General features: G+C 48.1%; 1 protein-coding gene across 1 annotated transcript; it reads right to left on the minus strand.

Moving 5' to 3' along the window:
* Positions 1-2521: 2521 nt before the first annotated feature.
* LOC121672214 (myeloperoxidase-like) lies at positions 2522-15776 on the minus strand. The gene is made up of 13 exons (XM_042044789.1): positions 15703-15776; positions 14927-15020; positions 13922-14097; positions 13190-13313; positions 11072-11201; positions 9991-10191; positions 9584-9899; positions 8028-8188; positions 7364-7616; positions 5889-6059; positions 4850-5087; positions 4147-4364; positions 2522-2972 (listed from the first exon to the last, which is right to left on the minus strand). Exons 1-13 carry the CDS (start codon positions 15764-15766, stop codon positions 2932-2934), a joined length of 2187 nt encoding a protein of 728 aa, XP_041900723.1. The 5' UTR covers positions 15767-15776; the 3' UTR covers positions 2522-2931.
* Between the last annotated feature and the right edge of the window lie 6729 nt (positions 15777-22505).

Here is a 22505-nt window from a genome sequence, read left to right on the forward strand (position 1 = left end):
ACCCTGCTAAATCTGGTGTACACAGACAGAGCACAGCCAGTTTGGAAATGTTGTATTAAACATCTTCTCTTTGCCTGTGATCTAGACAGACCCTGAGATCTTTCTGCTGTGAAAACTCATCCTATATGAAACACTATATTGTGTTGGAGGAGATGTTCAACTGTTTCCATATTTATGATTCTTGTGCTCTCTGTGGATGGGAAAAGCCCAGGCTGGGTTTTTGCTGTGTGCATTTGGGATGTGGCTGGGCTCCCACACTGGTGTGGGAACGAGGGCATTTCCTTGGTTGGCACCAACCCTCCTGCTGTACCTTCTCCTGCTCTTCTACACCACTCATGTATTTTTTTTCCCCCCTCTCTCACCTTCTTCCAGGAAAGATGATCATCCAGATCCTGCCAGAAGTGGAGACGCTTGGCCTGGGCCCAGACAATGTTCCCAAGCTGACAGAGCAGGTCCGTGACTCCATGCTCTCTGCCTACCAGGGGATATCAGGAATGACGAACGGAGCTTCCCATTAGCAATCCCATCTTCCAGCTCCAGCTGTGTGTGCTACAGCTGAGGGGGGGCCATGGCAACCACAGGGAGGTCTGGCAGCAGAGATAACTGTGGATTGCAATGCTGACATACCAGAGACAGGCAAAACATCCACGAAGGAGAGAAGCTTCCAAGGGGAATGTTGCTATGTCCCTCCCAGAGAACTGTGCCACCCAGGAGGACAGGCACACAGTGGACAGCTGGACATTTCTGTGTAATCATAACCCTGAGAATGTCCCTCCAGCTGGACCCCAGGCAGAGCTGGGCCCTTCCTGTGATCATCGCTACCTGCTCATAATCACCTTTCCCTGTTCAGAAACAACAAGGGGGAGGCATGGATCCCAAGCCTGTGACCATCCTGCCTGGGAAATGGCTGCCTTGGGATTTGAGGGCTGCCACATTCCCGTGGAACACACTCAGGAGAAGGTGCTGTTTTCTTCCTCTTCCATGGGGATGATTTGGGAAGTACTTCTGCCACAAGAGACAGAAACCAAGGCAGCCTTGGGAGAGGGGAATTAAAGACCTTACATGTGTCTACAGGGCTTGGTGGCTTCTTTGGGATATTTAGTCTTCCTTTTAAGCTGAGGAAGATTTTGCTTTCAGTGGTTGGGCACATCTTCAAAGTGCAAGAGGGACATGTCTGTCTGGGGACTCAGAAACCAGAGGCAAACAGCAGGAACATGCTGCCTAATATCCTTGCCACACCCAGATGGACTCACCATCCCTGGAAGTGTTCAGAAGATGTGTATATCTGGTGCTTAGGGACATGGTTTAGTGGTGGACCTGGCAGTGCTGGGTTAATGGACGCAATGATCTTGGAGTGCTTTTTCCAGCCTTACTGATTCTGCAATTCTACGATGATTCTTTGATAACCTCATTATTTTTAACACAACCTATATATCTTTCAACTCAAACACACTCTGGGAGCTGCACCTCCTGATTTCTGAGTCCAGCCTGGTTCTGCCCTGCCTTCTCTGTCAGAGGATGCCCACCAGCCACGATGTGATTTGCTTTTTTGTGCTGATATGTTTAGCTATGAACCAAAGAATGTTTTGGACACTGGTCTGACTTACACAGAATCACACACAGATTCACAGAATCATTTAGGTTGGAAAAGCCCTCCAGGATCACCGAGTCCAACCTGTGCCCAATCCCCACCTTGTCCCCAGCTCAGAGCACTCAGTGCCACCTCCAGCCCTTCCTTGGGCACCTCCAGGCACGGGGACTCCAAACCTCCCTGGGCAGCCCCTGCCAAGGCCTGAGCACCCTTTCCATGGGGAAATTCCTGCTGTTGTCCACCCTGAGCCTCCCCTGGCCCAGCCTGAGGCCGTTCCCTCTCCTCCTGGCCCTGTTCCCTGGCAGCAGAGCCCGACCCCCCCCCGGCTGCCCCCTCCTGTCAGGGACTTGTGCAGAGCCACAAGGTCCCCCCTGAGCCTCCTTTGCTCCAGTCTGAGCCCCTTTCCAGCTCCCTCAGCCGCTCCTGGGGCTCCAGCCCCTTGCCAGCTCCGTTCCCTGCCCTGGACACGCTCCAGCCTCTCATTGTCTTCCTTGGAGTGAGAGGTGCAAAACAACACAGGATTTGAGGTGGGGTCTCAGCAGTGCCAGCACAGGGGGACAGTCACTGCCCTTGTCCTGCTGGTCACCGTGGTTGGCACAGCCCAGGTGCCATTGGCCTCTTGCCCACCCGGGCTCCCTTGGGCTCTTGTTCAGCCACTGTCAACCAGCACCCCCAGGCTCTTTTCTGATGGAATGATTTCCAACCCCTCTGCCCCCAGCCTGTCATGGATGCCAGCTGTAGGTGAGTGCCCAGGATGTGTTTTATTACTGCCCAGAACACCCAAACCACACAGGTTCACTGTAGGATTTCAGTAAAACTTGTCTCAAGGCTTCAAGGCACAGCTGCCCTGCTGCAGCGTCTTCAATGGCTGAAAATCTCACTGCTGATTAGAAGCAGCCAAAACAGCTTCTTCTCTTGTGCAAAACCCGGAGACTGGGAAAGTTTTGATGAAGATTACATGCATGTGCCGATTTCTGAGCAGGTACAAAGGATAAGGAATTTGATTCTGCAATGCAAGCATGCTAGCCTGCAGGTTTGACACCCATTCAGTATGGGAAGTAAAAAAACTTGTCATAATTACAATTTAGAGAGTCGTAACGCCTCTGATCAATTTTTTAGGGCAACAGAAAATAAAATATCATTGTCCTTCCATCTGAAGACTTACATTACTGGAAGTTTTTAGAAAGAAATTATATTAAAAAATCACATTACAGGAAATAAAACAGATGACATAGTCTTGAGCTCCCCTCTGGGAAACCATGTGCTGATGTTCAGTCAACAGCAGCCAGCGGAGCCTGATGTCCAGGCAGGAATTTCCCAGGAGCAGTTCGGTGCCACCATTAGGGGTTTCCAACGCTGGTCTGATGAGCAAGATTAGACACTGTCAATGAAGCAGAAAAAGCTGCTGAGAGGCAGAAAGTCTTCCCTGGACACACCATTTTCCTCCACCTTTTTGTCGTCCCTGTATCCTTGCACCTCTGAGACACGGTGGTGCTTCCAGCCTTAGAATGAGTGGTTTGGGGGCAATTTCTTTCCATTGGAAAAGGTTAAACTTCTAGCAACTGCTTTTAGTCCTGGAATTTCACTCTCTCTGGGTTACACAAACACTTTGGCTTCCTCCAAGCCTGGTGAGAAAGGAGCCACAGGAAGCAGCTCAGCACATTTTAGTAACCGTAAGACTACGATAAAAAAATAAATGAAAAAAACTCTGTTGTTTAGCTGGACTCAGCTAAAGAATGGGGTGAAGCCACCATAATTTAGCCTTTAAGTGCAAGTATCTGTCTTAAACAACAGTGTTTCCCTCAAATGGTTACTCAAACTCAATACAGGAACTGCATGGAGATGCTTTGTGATCTGTGCCTTGCAGAAGGACAGTGTAGGTGATCCCCAGGTTTTGTGATCATCTGTAAATGGGTTGTCAGAAAGAAAAAGAATCCAAGCCAGTCCATTCTTCAAGTATCCGTTCTCCCACATCATTTCAGCTGGGAGAGCCCTCATCAAAAGTGTTTCAGTAGGACACTGAGTGTCCACATCTCACAGAAAAAGACACTGTTTTACTGTGGCACATCACAACCTTTGGCCATGTGTGTTCAGCTACTGGTGTGTGAGGCCATACAGTATCAAAACTACTCCAGATACACCTTAAACTGATTTAAAGCTTTGGGGAAGATGAGGGGAAAGCAGGAACTTGGAGCAGCAGAGTAAGACCTTGGAGCAGGTTGGCTAATTCTAGTTGATTTTTTCATCAACACCTTTCCTGTCAGGAAAGACTGTGGTTGTCCTGGAATAAGGTCATCACAGGAAACATTCACAAAGTCCAGAACAGACTGGATTTTGAGGGATTTCCCATCCTCTTGAAAGGAAGGGGCAGGGAATAAGGGATGATGAAAGTGATGGATTGTCTGCCACCAGTGCTGTCTGAGTGTGGCTAAATGGACAGTCATTGTCTTTTGGGGGCAGGGTCACTGTGGAAACCTTAATTCTTTCATTTTTTAGGCATGGAAGCAACCTCATAGTGCATTTATTATTTTTGACTGATCTCAGACCACTGGTACCTTTTGTGGCACTCTCCGGCTCATCTTTCCAGGGTGAGAGGTCAAGCACGTCGATCTCTTGGCAATCAGTGAAGTCCTCAGGATAAGTGTTGATCTTGAACACATCCCTGGGTATCTTTTTGATATGAGTATTGTCACAGATCACCCTCGACACTGAAATTTTTCTCAAAGCTTGCAACTGTTGTGGAGTGAAAACTCCGGGGTTCTCCCACCAGAATCTGCAATGATATTTTCAGAAGCAGTTTATAATCTTTGGTTACTTGCTGAGATGGGAACCTGACCAAGGTGAGTCTGAACGGTGCTTAGATCCATCTTGATTCTCCAGGAGCACCCTTTTAGAAAGAGGTGTCTCCAGTGTGGCCAGACCTGGATTCTGCCAGTGCAGAGAGCCTGCCTCTTCCACACAGCATCAGCAGCCTGCTGGGATGCAGTGATTTATCCTCCCCTTTATGCCCTGAGAGCAAAAGCCACCTCAGGCAGAGACCACAGCAGAGACCCCCATGGTCTGGAGCTGGTGCTCCTCAGCCATGTGAATCTGGAGAAACAGGCTGCAAAAAAGAGTCCTTTGGTAACTGGGCTAAAATCAAGGGGTGAGCCTTGCTGGGAGCACTCACTGGAATGCTGTAGATGGGTTGGATTAATATGTCACAGGAAAGGTCAGCATTTCCCCCCTAAAAAATGCCACAGGGAACGTATCTCTCACCTGTCCCCATCACGCAGGTTCCTGAACTGGGTGCCAATAATGCAGGACAGGAGGGGCCCAACTCTGCCCTGGGGAACCACGGGCTCTGCAACTGCCCCAATCCAGAGGTCGATATTGTACGGTGTCCCATACACATTCATGAACTTCTTGGCCAGTTTGGGATTGCCGAGCACCTCAGACAATTCTTCCACAGTTTGGGGTTGGGAGAGCCCACAGAAGCCCCTCCAGGCATTGTAACCTGCAAGAGCAGGAGCAGCAGATGACCAGGACCCACCACCACGTCTCTACAACACCTTTCTTGGCCCATAGGCATTCCCTGCTTCTTCTCATGGCATTAAAGGATCTGGAAGGCACTATTGTCCAGGCAGTCCCAACAATCATCACATTTTCAAAGGTCCTTCTTGTATGTACACTAAACTAACAGTTTGGGTTGTCTTTATGACTGCAGCTCATCCTGGTGGTTACATCTTTCTACTGCTGAGGGTGAATGCATCAGTCCTTGCAGCCTTGGAAGGCCAAATTTCTCAGATAAAATTCTTAGAAAAGAGGAAATCTAGCTATGTTTAACCCAAGAGCACCTGTTCTTCTCTAGCACCTGGGGCAGTCCCACCTGTGGGTGCAAGGCACTTCTGCTCAGAACTCTGGCTTGTCTGGGACACGAGACAAGATTGATGAGCAAAGAACAAAGCCCAGGGGACCTGCCCAAGCCCATGTGAAAGCTGAATTTGGTCACTTGTGCCTGTACCTTCTGAACCACACATGCTCTCTCTTTGCAATACACCACTGTCTCTCACCTGCTTTCTTACATTATCCCAAATATCATCTTTGATTTCTAAGCCTTTTGCCCTTGTTTTAAATGTCTCAGAAAAAGACTTTTATAATACAGAGACCTTTTTTTCCCCTGAGCTTGACTGTCTGTCCATCCTTCACCCTTAAATCAAGGTTTCTTCCCATTAGTATAGAAAAAGCTCAGTTCATTCATAAGCAGCAGAAGGAAAAAAGTCTTATTCATAGGAGGTGTGGACTTGTGTCTCCTTACCTGGAAGGCCATGGTCTCTTCCCCGTTGCATGTTCATGGCTCCTAGATCCAGACCCATCACCTCTGTCTGTTCAAAGAGGTGGTTCTGGAGCTCCTCAACGAGCAGCTGGTTCTGTTTCATGACTTTTGCATGATCCACAAGCATGCCCCGGATCAGGGGGTCGATGCCTCCTGCAGCCATTGCAAAGCAAGGAAATATTTTTTGTGCCAATCTGCAGCTTTGGTGGTCCCTTTCATGCAGCTGAAACAGTCTGTTATGGGCTGGGTGGGGTTTTCATCTCCATATTTTCATTTCACCATGTGTATATAGAATCACAGAATCACAGAATCACAGAATCACAGAATCACAGAACCGTGGAATGGTTTGGGTTGGAAGGGACTTTAAAGCTCATCCTGTTCCACCCCCTGCCATGGGCAGGGACACCTCCCACTGTCCCAGGCTGCTCCAAGCCCTGTCCAGCCTGGCCTTGGACACTTCCAAGGGATCCAGGGGCAGCCCCAGCTGCTCTGGGCACCCTGTGCCAGGGCCTGCCCACCCTCACAGTGGTACCTGTATGAATCTGTACATGTCTGCAGATGCCAGTAAACAAAGCCTCTCATAGTAACTGAGTTCCTTATCCCTCCCTATCCCTCAGCTTTTCCTTCCACAGCCCTAAAACCACTTGCTGCCCACCAGTCCCTTTCCAAGTCTGCTCCTCAGCCTGCCAGGCCGCAGCATGTCCTGGTGCCTGGGGGCTCTGTCCAAGGTTTTAGGATTTGCAATGGATTTAGTTTATAATTCACTATTAGATGACAGATCTTTAAAAAACATTAAACGTAATGATAGAATTAATTCATGTGTGATTGTCCGTGTCTTTTTCATAGCAATTAAGGAGACGGTATGAGCAAAACACAGGAAAATTGGCTGCACACGTGTAATTATATTTCTCATAATTAGTTAAATAACCTATTTTGGAAGAGACATTTGTCTTCCTTGGAAAGACTCATGTCCGGAGATCTCAGCTGTGCAATAGCAGGACCCCATAACTCCAGTTAGAGCCAGGAAGAGGGATGGGCACCTCTAGGAAGGAACAATGCTGCTTTAGCTCAATTAAACTGGATGCATCACCCTCTGTCCATGTCTCCTGATTGCAGGGGGATATAAGAGTTTTGATTGACACAGACTTTGGTGGACTGGCATTGGGCACAGGGAGTCTCCTGCCTCCTGGAGCAGCAGGAGGAGCTGCACCATCTGAGTGGATGTGGAGCACTCCCATTGTCAGGCCTTGCTGAGCTGGGAGGTGTCCAAGGAATGACTGGACATGGTGCTCAGTGCTCTAGGCTGGGTGACAAGGTGGGGATCAGTCACAGGTTGGACTTGATGGTCTTGGGGATCTTTTCCAACCTAAATGATTCTGGGGTTCTGTAATTCCATGTGCCTGACCAGCTGACCTCCACCTCAGGACCAGACCAGGACCACTGCTCCATGTTCTTACCTTCCATTATAATTCTCCACGGAGCACAAAAGGTCAAATGCAGAGGGACATGGGAGAAGGAACCCAAAGGCTGGAAGCTCTCGTTCAAACGGGACACAAAAGGCTGCACCGACGTATGGCCGAATCGAAAAGCCAGGGAGAAAACATTTGAGGCCCTCGGATCCACCTTCTCATTGTAACCACTGTACGAAGGGATCCACTTGCTGCTCTCCTCGGCCAGCAGGAGTGGGAGGTAATCTCTGTAGGTTATGATCTGAAAAAGCACGAGAGCACAGCACGTTACCAGCAGCTGCAGCAGACATGCCATCGAAGCCAAGTGCAGAGAACGAACTCTGCAGCAGAACTCATTAAGATCTTTAGAAAAAAGAGCTGTAGCAATGGAAAAAGTTTGGCATAATGGATTTAAATCATTTTTAAATGTGAAATTATTTTATCTAATAAATAATTTATACATTAAATATAATAAATAATTGATAAATCAGTAATATGATGCATAAAAAAGCTCTGGATATCCATGCTGTCTCAGATGGACTATCCTCATTCACAATTTCCATCTCCCACAAATAACTGCACTGATTTTACAAAGCATGGTTTTCCTCCTTTTGCCTGGAGGAAAAACCACTCCTAAGTGTGTGGATGATAAACAGCAAACAGTGATCAGTACCTGGTTTATGGCAATCACAATCTTTCGACTCTCCTGGTAAAGCTTTTCCCCATCCCAGTGGGGATTTAAATTCCTCAGCTCCATAGCCAAGCGATTGTGCTCTCGGACAAAGAGAGTGTGCATTGCAGACAGTCCCAGGTTTTCTGTCACGCGTTTGTCACCTAAAATGAAAATATTTTGGGGATTTTGTACATTGCTTTCAATTTCAGAAGCAGGTTTTTGTGTTAGGACAGACAAGTAACAAGTGGTGATGTTCCTGGTGATAATGCTATGGCTGCCCCACCCCTACAAGTGTCCAGGGCCAGGCTGGACAGGGCTTGGAGCACCCTGGGATAGTGGAAGGTGTCTCTGCCCATGACACGGGGTGGAATAGGATGGGCTTTAAGCTCCCTTCCAACCCAAACCATTCTGTGATTCTATGAAGGCTGGAGGGGACCCAGGGAGAGATCTCACTCCTCTGTAAGATGATGGAAGAAGCACTGAGCATTTCCTCACTCAGCAAGGTTTCCCATTTCCTCATTCTCAGCATGCAGAGAATGAGGAAATGGGAACACTCTGTATTCCTATGATTGATTTTGCATGCTTCACATTTATAATGGTTTTTTTTAACATTATGCCTATGATGGATCACTTCAAATTTAAGTAAGTTCTGTGTTTGTCCTCGGTTTGTTTAAATTTCAGACAAACTTCTAGACTTTTCTGCTGATGTAGGGTGGGTTAGTTAATCAATCAACTAGATTACTTAAGAGTGTTTAATTGTTAGTATTGATTGGGTTGAAAACTGAATCATAGAATCACAGAATGAAAGGGACTTTAAAGCCCATCCCATTTCAACCTTCCACCATCCCAGGCTGCTCCAAACCCCACCCAGCCTGGCACCGGACACTCCCAGGGCTGGGGCAGCCACAGCTTCTCTGGGCACCTTGTGCCAGGGCCTCCCCATTCTCACAGGGAGCGATTTCTTCCGTATATCTAATTTAATCTACTCTCTTTCAGTGTGAAGCCGTTCCCCCTTGTCCTCCCACTACAGTCACTGATCCAGTCCCTCTCCAGATTCCCTGTAGTCCCTTCAGATCCTGGAAGGTGCTGTGAGGTCTCCACACAACCTCCTCTTCTCCAGGCCGCACAGCCCCAACTTTCTCAGCCTGTCAGTGCTGACAAGCTGACAACTGGCATTCAGTTCATGAATGGTGAATTCTAGGTAGGAGTAAAAAAGTCCCTGAGAAGTTTTAAGCACTGTTGGTTATTCTATTGAAAATTTCTCCTGCTTTTGAGAAGACTTTATAAAGGAAGAACAATTTGCTGTAATTCTTCTGGGAAATTAAAATAATTTTTATGTTAATTAATCAATTATTGCTTGATTTTTTTTTTCCTAACTGTGGGGAGGATCCATTGTCTTTCACCTTATGTAGTCATGTCTTGAAGAGCCTCATTCAAATATCACGGAATCACAGAATATTCTCTGTTGGAAGGGACCCACAAGGATCCTATATGGAGATATTTGACCCTTTTTGATTTTATGGCCCACTGAAAACAACCCCCCAGCTGCACCTTACCTGCTTTAAAACAGGGGATGTTGGCGCTCTTGTTGGTGAGAACACAAACACTGTGCGTTGTGTTCTCGAAGGGCAGCAGTTCCAGCCCCTCATCCATGAAATCCTGGTTCACGGCCATCAGGCCCAGCTGGTTGGTGAGATTTCTCAGGCTCCTGGCCAGGGAGTCGTCGCTGCCGTACACCGTGCTGGCGTCGATGAACGACGTGGCAGCGTTGAGCTGCTCCCGGCTGAACGTGCCGGGATTGCACACGGAGGCGGACTGGACGAACGGCATGCAGGTGTCGGAGCTCAGCATCCGGGGATCGTCGGGGGGGAACTAAAGCAAAGGAGTGAAGTGATGCCTCAGAAAGTCCCGCCGTTTTATTTTTGCTGCTGTGAGAGTGTGGGATGGGTGAGAGTCAGGGTACCTTAATGGGGAAGCAGGGGGGCTTGAAGGCACAGCTGGTGTGGCACTGGAGCTCCAGGCTGGCTCCTTCCCCGCTGGCAGGGGCCAGGTCTATGTCGTGGTTGACCCACTGGCCCCAGTGCATGAAGACCAGCGAGAGCTGCCGGTCTGCGGTGACGTTCTCGTTGGCCGTGTGAGCAATTTCGTTGGATACTTTTCGAACCTGCAGAAAACCGAAATGAAAATGTATGTGACTGTCTCTGCCATGGTGGATTTGCATCTCGCTCAAACTCCCCCGTGAGATCTTGGAATCACAGAATCACGAAAGTCGGAAAAGACCTCCAAGATCATCAGCTTTCAACCGAGTATCCTCATTCCCACTAAACCATCTCGAGAAGTACCACATCTACCTGATTTTTGGACACCTCCAGGGACTGACTCCTCCACTGCCCTGAAGATCCTGCTCCAATGCTTAACCCCTATTTCAGGGAAGACATTTTTCCTAATATCCTGAACCTCCCCTAGTACAATTTGAAGCTATTTCCTCTTGTCCTGTCACTTGTTCCCTTAGAGAAGAGGCCAACCTAGTCCTTTCAGGTGGTTGTAGATCATGCACAAGATGATCTTAGATAAGCTACTAAGAATTAATTATGACATTAAACAGTTCCATGTCATTCCCCAGCTCTATCCAATCAGGAGTAAAAGTAGACTCCACAGCCCTTCAGCCAAACCTGGCTTCATGGAAAGCCCATTCCAGCTGAAACTTGTTCGTGCACATCCAGAAAGTCAAGAACGTGGCTGAGGAGCTCCCAAGCCTTGTGGTTTGTACAAACCTCCTGGTGTCCTTGAGCACACTGACTGCAGCAATCCTTGGGACGCACACTTTAGAAACTGCTTAGGGAAGCATCCACAACCTTTTTGCTCATGTCTGTCTCCAACAAAAAATATTAACCTGAGCCATAACTCAGCTGCGGAAAAGCAGCCTCAATTCAGCTCCTGAGATCAAAGATCAAGCAATTTAGATGTTGTCACTGCTTCCCTCCTGACAGGTGCAGGGAGGGCAGTGCCCATGCTCATGGCTGGATCAGGATAACAACTCTCACCAGTGGGAGTGGGAATCCATTGTAGCGCTTTCCTTCACTTGCTCCTCTGGGAACAGACACTCCATCTTCGTACAGGGCCGGGAGCCAGCGTGCGAAGGCGCGGTTAGAGGACCCCAGGTGGGAGTGATTTCTGCAGCATCAGCAGAAAAACAACTTCTGTTATTTTTTCAAACATCAGCAGCCTTGCACAGACCAACATTTCACAGTCCTTTATTCCACATATGAGCACTCTGGTAACAGGGGTGAGATTGGGAAAACACCAAGAAGCAAATTATACCAAGGCTATTGATGTGGAGAAAAACCAACTTTTTTTTAAAAGGTGCCTTGTGTCACTCTATCAATTTTATTTGTCATTTAAACCTACATTAATTTTATTTGGCATTTAAATCTCTGTACCACCTCTGTCTTCATTGGCCTCTCAAAATCAGACTCACAGCAGGGCCATCATCATGGTCAGGGTGGCCATGTCTTGTCCAGCTGGGGGCTGGAAGCTTCCAAGGATAAAGATTCTCCACCTCTGTGGGGATCTGTGCCAAGGCTGCCCCCTGGGGAAGTTTTTACACAGACCCTCTCAACCTGCAGTTGTGGCCATTGTTGTGTTGCCTTACACTGCTCTGAAAAGTCAGAATCACTAAAGTCAGCATTTTGTGTTCAGAAGACCAATAATTCTGATTGAGCCAATGATCTGTGGCCCTGCAGACACAAAACCCAGGCAATGCCTGTCTATATGACTGGATGTGGCACTCAGGGTTCTGGTCTGGTTGACAAGGTGGGGATGAGTCAAAGGTTGGACTTGATGGTCTTGGAGGTCTTTTCCAACAGAAATGATTCTGTGATTCTGCACTGGAAAAGGAGAGGAGTACCCAGTGTTTACAGCAGTGTGCCGTGAAATAAGAGCGTGTCCTAGGAAAATGACCCTGCCAGAGCCGAAGCAATTCCATCGAGTATTAAGGACTCAGAACCACCAGGTTCTTGTTCTGATTTTTATTACTGTCCTTGCAGGCAAAATATTCTTCCTGGTGTGTGCCTCAAACTGAGCAAGATCCTTGGGAAAATATTGACACCACAGGGATCCCTCAAGCCCAGTGGCCCCTCATCTCTCCCACAGCCCAACAAGGCCAAGGACAACCCTACCTTGAGCCTCAAATCAGCATGAACACAGAATCCCAGAATGGGTCAGGCTGGAAGAGACCCCACTGGGGTCACGTGGTCCCATGTCCCTGCTCAGGCAGGGTCATCTCAGACCATGAGGCAGAGGATTGTGTCCAGATAGTTCTGGAATATCCCCAGTGAGAGAGACGCCACACCCCCCCTGGGCAGACAGACACTGCTGTCCTTGTGGGGCTGGAGGCCCTGGACTCCATGGGAACAGACTGGAAAACCCCAGTGAGCGTGAGCTCCCCGCACACTGATGCAGAGCTGTGCTGTGTCATCACATCTGGTACATCTGTTTCATGCCAGATGCACATTGGATGCAAATCCCTCTCAGATTTGGGGGCTGGTGCTGGCACAGCAGGACAGAGAGCCTTGACCGCCATTGTCAGAGTAGGAGTTTGGTCATTTTCTGGTCAAAAAAAAAAGTTTGATCCCAGCTTTGAACATGGAGGGAAACTATGTGCAAAAAGCTGAAGAACTAATTTTCTCAGATGAAAGATGTACAATACACAAAGTTGGAAGAGCCAAGAATTAAAGTCTTATTTAATTCCCATCCTTACTCATCACACAGATACATCAATAGCTGAATATTATCATCTGACTCAGCTGGGGAAATGAGTATTATCCCTATGGAAGAGTGCAGGGGTGATTTCCTGTAGCCTCCAGCAAAATGAGAGGTTGAGCCTTAGCCTCAAAATTTCCTCACCTTCTTACCTGCCCCCACCCCAAGAAGTCCTTTCTTTCATCCAAAGCAGCACATGAAGGACAGTGGGGGCAAATCTGAGATTTTCAAGAAATTACATCTTTTTCCTGCCAGGCAAAGGTAGAAATGAATCCTCTGTTACAGGCTCATTAAACTGAGCATGTCACTCTTCTTGCTCAGTCAAAAGGCACTCTCACAAATCATCTACCCTGGGTCAGAATACGGATTTGAGACTCTCCCTGTCCACACATAAATCCTACCTGTTGTTGCACTCCCCAGTAATGGTCCGGTAAAAGTCCCTCTCCGGGCATTTAATGGAACGAGTCTGGTAGTCACAGCCAGTGCCCTTGGAAATCATCTCCTTCTGTCTCCTGCTTAGCAGGTCTGAAAGAGAAACCCTGAAAAGTAACATCTGATCCTACTCTTCTTTTGTTGTTTCAGCTTCTAAGTGTTCTAGGTCAACATTTGAGCCAGCTGAATCGGAGCTGTGGATTTAACACATCTGGATTGGAATTGTTAATTTGGTGCCTAAACCCTTTTGTGATTCAGCCGTCCCCTCTGGACTAGGGAAACTGGGTGGGCATGCAGCAACATTCCAGGGGAATGTGGGGAGCATCATCACCAGGAAGGTGTTACCCCAGCTGGGAACAAAACGATGAGTTTGCAGAGCAGTACAACCCAGGTGTGAGGAGCAGAAGCGGAAGATGGAGGGTTTTCAGTGGTTAGAGCCTCCAGTGGGTTTTGTCCCAGGTTTGTCACAGGCATTGTTAGGCTGTTTTCACAAGGATAGGAGAGATGGACTCTCAAAGATGATGAATAAAACACCTGGGGGGTCTGGTCTGTCTCTGAGCATCCTTAAAATCTATTCCCCTGTTGGGGAACAGTTTTATCCCCGGTTTTTTGGGTCTTGGCAGAGCTGCTCTCTGCCACCTGCTGTGGCACATTTCCTGCTCTTAGCTCTTTGTAAGACATTTTGGTCTAAATCACATTACCTGTGACATTGAAGCTCTGTTCCCCAGAGAGATGCAGCTTCATTTTGAGGAGTTTCAAAGTAGTTTCCAAGTAATCAGCAGCACGGACTGCAGATCTGGTTTTTCCTATTGGGTCCTTTAGGTGCTTCAGGAAATCCATTGGGTTGACAATCTTTTCCTCCAGTTTTCTCTTTAAGCTGAACATAGAAGAGTTCCATGAAGCACCTTCTCTGAATTCAGAGCTCCTCTGTCATGCTGGACTGGGTGTAATTAGCTGTGACAACCCTGCAGGGTGGCAGGCAGCCCTGCCCAGTAGGACGAGCTGTCTGCACATCAGCACATCAGCTCAGATGGTTTTGGCAAACAAATCATTGTAATCCCCTACTTCAACTTTGCAGTCACACTTCCTTGTCACAATAAATTTTGTTCTATCATGAGGAAATCCAGATCAATGAACTGTGACTGGATAGGATTTTACCTGTATTATGTTGCAAGGTGTATTCTGTGAACAGAGGGACAAACCTTGCTCCTGTTCCATCTCTTTCTGGTCCCATGGCTGTGTCTTGCTACTTCTGCAGGATGGGTGGAGAGCGACTCCTTCCCAAATCCTCCCACTGCCTGGAACCAGCCTTTTGGGACAATCACAGAGGATAGCTGGGGTTTGACTTCCACTGACACTTATCTGGGACAGGGTGTCCATCTGCACAGTTCCAGTCCTTCCAGAGAGGGGCAGAACTCTGGCTGCCAGGAGAGGACTCACACGTGTTCAGCATGTCTGAACCACTATGGACCAGCGAGAGGTGCCCGTGGCACGGTAGGTGAGGAAACAGTACTGGGGGTCATGATTGGTGGCTCTGGGACCAGAATCCAGCCAAACTGGGCAAAAGGATCCCTCTAGCTATGACAAGGAGAGCCCTGGCACTAAGGCTTCTCCATTATAAATATGCATTGGAAAAGAGAGAAAACACACATATATTTAATCTTATTGCTTTAAAATATTGGGGCCATCATGCAGGAAGAACTCACCTTTTCCGAGCCTGTAAATATGCTGTGTCTACCAACTGCCTGGCCTCAGTAATGATGCTCAGGAGAGACGAATCTGAAAGCACCTCTGAGACTTCTGCTCAAAAGAATGAAAGAAGAAAAAGCAGAAATTGAGGATACTCAATTATAACATACACCAGGAGCTTTGTTCTCCACTGAACCATGTCCCCAGCAGCTACATACACAGGTTTTTTGAACATTTCCAGGGATGGTGACTCCACCACTGCCCTGGGAAGCCTGTTTCAAGGCTTCCTAATCTTTCCCATGGAGAAATTTCCCCCAATATCCAATCTAAACCTCTGGCACAATTTGAGGCCATTTCCTCTCCTCCTGTCCCTGTTCCCTGGCAGCAGAGCCCGACCCCTCCAGCTGCCCCCTCCTGTCAGGGACTTGTGCAGAGCCACAAGGTCCCCCCTGAGCCTCCTTTGCTCCAGCCTGAGCCCCTTTCCCAGCTCCCTCAGCCGCTCCTGGGGCTCCAGATATTTCCCCAGGGAAAGTGCACAGAAGAAGCCAAAGACACAATCTGTGCCCCAGGTTCCCTGTCATAAAAGGATGATTTATGCATGGAAGGGTTGGCTGTTGGTTAAATAGGGAGTTTCCTTAGGCAAACCTCTCAGGTATCAACTTCATTGTTAGAGGATCAATCTACAGGACATTTCAGTTCTTTATTGAAGCAGTGTCTAACTGGGAGCTCAGACTGAGTTTTGATTCACATCCTTTCCAGTAGAGCAGCAGCCAAAGGACAAACAGGAACCTACCATTCCCTGAGAAGCCCATTGCTCCAACTGCACAGAGGGTGATGATGGATCCCAGGAGAGTCATCCTTGGGTTTGTGCCTAGAGAGAAATGCAACATAAAATCCTCGATGGACAGGGCTTCACTGAGGGGTCAGAACAGATTGACATGTTTGGTTTCAATATCTCTTTCAGGATTCAGGAATCTGTCGGTGGGACTCGGGCTGTGGCTGTGGCTGTAGGTGTTGGCAGGACACCAGGACATCTCTGAGTGGTGGGACCCTCAGCAAACCGGGCTGAGTAGCTGCCAAGGAACAGGCAGACAGGTACAGTCCAGCCTCAGTGATGGAGAATATTGGGAAAGTGAGTTGGAAGAGGGCGGTGTCCTGGTGTCCTGTCTTTGGCAATGTCCGCAAGCAGCTGATGGAAAGGAGCCTGACCCCACACATCCCTCTCTGCCCCCTCTGTCCTGATGTTGAACAAAACAAGCTGCCACATCTATCATCAGTCTTTCAACCACCCCTGCCAGTCCTCCTGCTGCTCCCTGAAATCCGTCTCTATTCCTGTTTCACATTAACAGCAGAAATGTGCATGATCTGTTCCACCAGTGTCTCCCCCTGTGGCACAGTACCTTCCCTGAATGGAGATTTTTCACCCAAAGGTTGCAGCTAGATCTATTTTAAGTAATTTAGCCAACATTTTAGCTATTTAGAACCAGACAGAGACAAAATTTGGAAGAACTAACAGATTTCTCACAGTGGGAGAGGTTATCTTAACTTTAAATTCCATGAAAATTCCTGGACCATCTTCTTGGGGATTGAAAGCTGCTTATTCCTTGCAACCTTATATTGCAGGATATTTCTGCATGAGGCATAAATCAGACTGTCTTTGCTCACTTTTCACAATAAATTAAATACATATCAGGGGAGAAGGAGGAATGAAGTACCACCAGCTCCCAACACTGCACTATGCCTCCCATCTCCTTGGGTTCACCCATGGAATGCACCAATATCCACACCAGAAATATCAAATACAGCTATAAAATGAAAATGCATTGATCTTACCTGCCATCTCTGCAGCACTGGCAGGGCTGGGAAATAAGTCAGTCCTTTATACACCTGCACTAGGGCAGAAATTAGTCGGGTCTAAGATGGGCGTGGCCAAAAAAATGGGACCAGACTGAGCCAAGAGGAAATATCTGCTGGTTTGCTTTCCTGGAATGATCTAGAAAGTGCACACATCTCCATTCCTTCCGACTTCCTTCTTGAAAAACCAGTAAAAAAAGGAATGAAGACATGCATTTCTTACCTGCAAGTGAAAGAGATTAGCTTTACTTTATGATGGTAAAAGATCATGGTGGAATTTGGCTTCTTTTTCCTTGTTGGTTGACAGCTCTGAAGGTTTGGGAAGCCAGAAATGGATCATTTTGCCAGCATGCATTTGTGGAACATCCCAGCATCCACACAGAGCATGTGTGAATGGTGGGCCTGCCACTATCTGTGTCCAGGAAAACAAAGTTGTGTCCCGTTAGGGATTTGGAAATTCCTAAAAAATAATTGCTGATTATTGGGGATGACACAGACTGGACAAGGAATGAGGCAGTAGCACGTAGCAGGGTCAAGCTGTCTCCAGCAAAATCACATGGACAGGAATATGGACAATCCCAAAGTTGTATCTGTGCAAATTCTTAGAAAGGAGCAAAGTCTTGGGCCAAATGATGTCATTCATTTCAATGTGAATTATGACAGATGGTTAGGAGCAAATTCTTCTGTGAGGGTGGGCAGGCCCTGGCACAGGGTGCCCAGAGCAGCTGGGGTTGCCCCTGGATCCCTGGCAGTGCCCAAGGCCAGGCTGGACATTGGGGCTGGGAGCAGCCTGGGACAGTGGGAGGTGTCCCTGCCCACGGCAGGGGGTGAAACGGGATGAACTTCAGGGTCCCTTCCAACCCAAATTCTTCTATGATTCCATGATATGCAAGAGGGAAAAGGACAGTACTTCAGTGGACTAATGAGAAGGTAGTAGAAATAATTTAATCCTTTGAACATTGGTGACGCTGATAACAAAAGACAATGCTGATTTTTCTTGCCATCAATCAGCCTTGTAAACCTCCCAGGATTATGGAGTCAATCCTTCCTACTGTTTAAATATTTTCACAGCTCTTATTAAACCAAAATAAATAAAAGAAAAGCATGTATGATAAAGGAAACTGCTACCAAAAAGATGCCATTTTAAATCTGTGGGGGGAAAAAAAGGAAAGAAAAAGAAAGATGCACGAAGGCCAGGTTTTCAGAAACTGAAAATGCAAAGTCAATATTTCTCCCCTAAAGTGAAGTTTGAAGCCAAAGCAGAAGGTGGCCCCCAGCACCAGAGGGACTCTGACCACCCTGCCAGGTGCTCCACCTTATCTATCCAGCTTTCCTTGCAAAACGTGTGTGGGCAGAAGTCCAGGTGCCTGCTGGGTGGCTTTGCTACTTTTTTTGTGTTTGTGACAAGTATCTTTGCCATTAGTGACTCTTAAGGAAACTTCCCTGTCTGACCAGCCAGGAGCCACCCTGGCAGTCCCAGCGGCACCACCTGAGCTGGGGCCCCTTCCCAGCAGAGGGAACAGGGACCTGTGCACAGCCAGGTGAGGGGCACTCCGAGACATGGCAGGAGCCGATGGCTCCAGACTTTGCTGTGCTTGGACTGCAGGGGTATAACAGCCCAGGGTTTCCTTTGTTTGGATCCGTGCTCAGAGGCACCAACTCGAGCTGTTACACCAAGATTAAAATATTTTGAGCATCCAGACATCTGTGACTCTCCTGTGGGAAACCTGGGGTCAAGCTGGTGAGGAAACCTGGTCTGACTGGGCAAGTGTGAGGGGTGTGAGCACTCAAGTGGGGTCACTGGAGCCACGGCTGAGAAGGGACCTCAGTCCCAGCTCAGGCGGTGCCAGTGGGACTGGCAGGGTGGCTCCTGGATGGTCAGACAAGGATTTGTCCTTTACACCTCACTGGCAGGCTGGTGACCCCCACTGCCCTTGGACAGGGACTCTGTTCACCCTCGAGGACACACGTCCTTGTGGGCAGGTGGCCCCACACTGCTCCCATGGCTCCAGTCCCCTGCGAGGCAAAGGTTGCCTTCACTTTACATGTCCTGTCTGTTACTGGGGTGTAAGTGCCGTTCCCAAGGCTTTCATATGTCAGGCAAGCAGTACCATGTCACCTCCAGCTGGGATTTGTGGTGTTCCAGTGCAATCTTTGGAGCCTCCAGAGAACCCAGGGTATCCTGCTCACCAAGGCCGATGTACACTCAGCAATGTACGAGGCTTCCAGGCAACCGGGGCAATAATTATCCATGAGTTATCTGACCAAACAGCAGATCTCCCCTATCTTGAGAAGATGCAGATTTCTTTTCTCTCAGGTTCTTGGTATTGTTAACATTACTTCTCGGTCCTGTTCAGGCTGCAGATCTTCACCAGTAAATCCCAGTATAAACCCAGAGCTGTGTAAAACACTGATGGTGTTTGCTAAAAATGTGACTAAGCAGTAGGCATAGGAACAAGGTCATTAAACTCCAGCAACACAAACAAAAGAAAGAGCTCATTATTGCATTCCTATTTACCATCCTAATGGCAAAAGGCAGCATCCTCCTCTTCCTCATTTGACACCTCTGATATTCCTGCAAGCTCTTTCAGCTTTGTTTCCATAGAAATCATAGAATCACAGAATCCCAGACTGGTTTGGTTTGGAAGGGACCGTAAAGCTCAATTCATTCCACCCCATCCCGTGGGCAGGGACACTTTCCACTAGACCAGATTGCTCCAAGCCCTATTTAACCTGGCCTTGGATGACAGAGACACATTTAAATCCCAGGTGTGAACCATGATGCCTCAAGTTTAATAATGATTAAGGACTTAACTTAGGTACAACTTCAAATGTACAAAGTTTCCTCTTCACCTGCCAATGGTGTATTTTTCCTATATTTCAAACTGTGGATTTATTTACAAATTGAGAGCCAATAGCCTGTACAAGCCAAGCTGTCCTTGTCCAGGGCACAGGTTTACAGAACTGTCTCCAGTGCATCTTCTGCTCCAATAGATGAAAGGCAGAGCTTATAAAGGGATGGAGTGAGCAGAATGAAACAGATAAAAGTGAGAAGTGATAAGTTACAGCACAGAAATTGTAGGGCAAGTAGAGGACGAAAACTTCCCAGGAGCACAAGGGTGACATTTAACAAAACCAGATTGTCCAGCTTTAAAAACAGAAAGGCTGCCACACTAAAAGAGAACTTTAACCCTTTATGGATAAGTGACAGCAACAGCAAGGGATGCTCAGGAGGTGGCACCACAGCATCACTGAGGTGTTCAGGGGTGTTTCCAGCTGTGTGATGCTCAGGAGTGACATTATCACCTCTTTTGGAAGCCCTCCTTTAAAGACTCAACAAACTTCTCAAACTTCTTCCTGCCCCATCTTTTAGTAAACCTTTCTTCCACCCCTTCCACTTCTCTTCCAGCCCATGCTCAGGCTGGAAAGTGGGAGATGGCTTCTCTGGAGATGGGGCTGGCAGGACTAGAAGGCAGAACACAGGAGGATGGTTTCTCCATTTTCCTTGTATCTTCCTGCTCTGGAATCAGTTCCCATCTTATCTGGAAATATGGGACACAGCAGAAGTTGGCAGGCCCCTGGAAAGCCACTGCAAGAACACACGGCTTCAAATACTCCAGAGATTTATTTAAGCAAAGAGAGTGGAAGAAGCTTTAGATCCCACTGCAGTTTTCATTGTGTCCCACAGCTGGGAGATATGGGAGCCATCCACTGCCACAGACGCTTCCTCCTGGACTGCAGCTTAAATTCTTAAGAGGCTGAATATGTGAATAGAAGCAAGAAAGGATCACAGATTTTGTGGCTTGATGCAATGCTTAACCCTATGAAGGAATGTCTGTATGGACAGAGCTTGCAGGGGTTCCCTGGTGTTCCAAGGCCCCTCTGGATCATCCTATGCCCTCACATTGCAACCAGTGACACGCTGGTTTATGGTGAGAGCAGTGTCTTTAACACTGCAGCAAGCGATGGGAGGGAACAGTGAATCAAGGAATCACAAAATCATTTCGGTTGGAAAAACCCTTTCAGACAATTGAATCCAACTATTCCCCCAGTACTGCCAAGGCCACCACTAACCCATGTCCTCAAGTGCCACATCTCCATGTTTTTTGAGCAATTCCGGGGATGGTGATTCCACCACTGCCCTGGGCAACTTGTTCTCGTGCCTGACCACCCTTTCAGTGCAGGAATTTTTCCTAATATCCAACTTAAACCTCCCCTGGCACAACTTGAGACCATTCCCTCTCCTCAGGAATGGTGAGCGCTGTGTGCTGGGTCCAGCAAAGCCAGTGCTCGGGCAGGGCTGTCACTGTTTTGGAAGATCACTGAAACTTGGAAGATCAAAAAGGGTGAAAATGAGAGTTTGAACATTTCCTTGATTTAGAAGCTCTGCCTCATGACACACCTCGTGGTTTTCCCTATTGCGTAACACTGTAAAGTGCCATTTGTTACAAGAGAAGAGCTGTCAGCTCTCTGTTGAACTCAGACTTTTTTGTAAACACATCCCGTTCTTTTTATCAGGCAAGGCTGTTTTGTCTGTAAATATGACAAGAATTGTGGATGAAAATAGGTGTTCACTGCCAACGACACAAGATTAGATAAGGAAAAAAGTCAACAAGATGAAAGATTCAGAGGAATATTGGGGCAATTCCGACCAGTGCAATGAAAGTGTGAGTCCAGCTGGGTTGCAAAAACAGTTGGGGGATATGGTGTCCTCCAGTCTCCTCCAGACCCTGCTGTTGGAGCTCTCCAGACCACACCTTTCAACCTCCTTAACCCCCTCAGACCTCTCTTTTCAGGTCTGGTCTCCTCCAACCTCCTCTGTTATGGTGCCCATCCTCTCCAGGTCACTCTGCTCCCACTCTGATTCTCTCCAGGTCCCTCCATTGGGGTCTAGACCCTCCCATCCTTTTGATATCATGGTGGACCACTCCAGACCCCATTTTGGGGTCTGGTAATGTGCACGTCCCTGCTAATAAATCCCCATGGGAGGGGCATGGAGTGCCAGCAACATAGAGAAGCTCTTGCACAGCTCTTGGACACAATTCCAGGAACCGAGGGAGGGCTTTGGATGTCTCCGGATGAGTCCCAAAGCCAGCTCCAAGGATAGTGCTTCTAGGAGTGCCCTCCAAATTGGATTTTTGCTCCAAAGGAGAGGCCAAGTCACTACCAGACCTTGCTCAGCAAGGATTTCCTCTCAACAGCCACCTTTTCATCCTTTCTCCAAATCCCCTGCTCCAAAAGCCCAAATGCAGGCAGCAACCTGGTGAGAACCACACAAGCCTGAAACATCTTCTCCCAGCTGCAGGAGAGAACCTGCCAGATCCATGGCTCAGGCTGCCTCTGAGAGCCGTGTCTGGACATGCTGTCACAGAGGCAAAAATAGGGATATTGTAGGAAGAGGGGATGGAGAAGGCTGGGATGTCCCCAGGCCAGAAAAGGAGACTGGGGACAGTTGTCCTGGGACAAGTTTCCTGTTGGATACAAGGAGAAGAGACAGGACACAGATCTCCCACCATGTCCATCCCCCATGTCATCACCACTGACGTTGTAGCCAGTGGCCAGTTCTGGTTCCCTGCACTCCTGGGATGCTCTGTGCAGGGCAGGTGGCAGCAGGAGCAGCAGTCCCCAAGCTGGACGTGCAGCAGGGACGGCAGAATCCACCTCCAGGGTGGGACCAGGTCCTGCTGTGTCCCTGGGCAGGGTTACAGCCAGGGGCTCCTGCGGACACAGGCCAGACAAGCT

Source organism: Corvus kubaryi, unplaced genomic scaffold (assembly GCF_017639235.1).
Source record: "Corvus kubaryi isolate FWS band 111438036 unplaced genomic scaffold, C.kubaryi_AGA036_p1.0 42691, whole genome shotgun sequence".
Classification (NCBI taxonomy): Eukaryota; Metazoa; Chordata; class Aves; order Passeriformes; family Corvidae; genus Corvus; species Corvus kubaryi.

Excerpts from the sequence above, each read along its gene's own strand:
- LOC121672214 (XM_042044789.1), bottom strand. The coding sequence starts at position 15,766 with ATGACTCTCCTGGGATCCATCATCACCCTCTGTGCAGTTGGAGCAATG. Across the intron at positions 10,192-11,071 it reads ATGGATTCCCACTCCCACTG|GTTCGAAAAGTATCCAACGA; the intron begins GTGAGAGTTGTT and ends GGTTTTCTGCAG. Across the intron at positions 5,088-5,888 it reads AAGAGACCATGGCCTTCCAG|GTTACAATGCCTGGAGGGGC; the intron begins GTAAGGAGACAC and ends CTGCTCTTGCAG.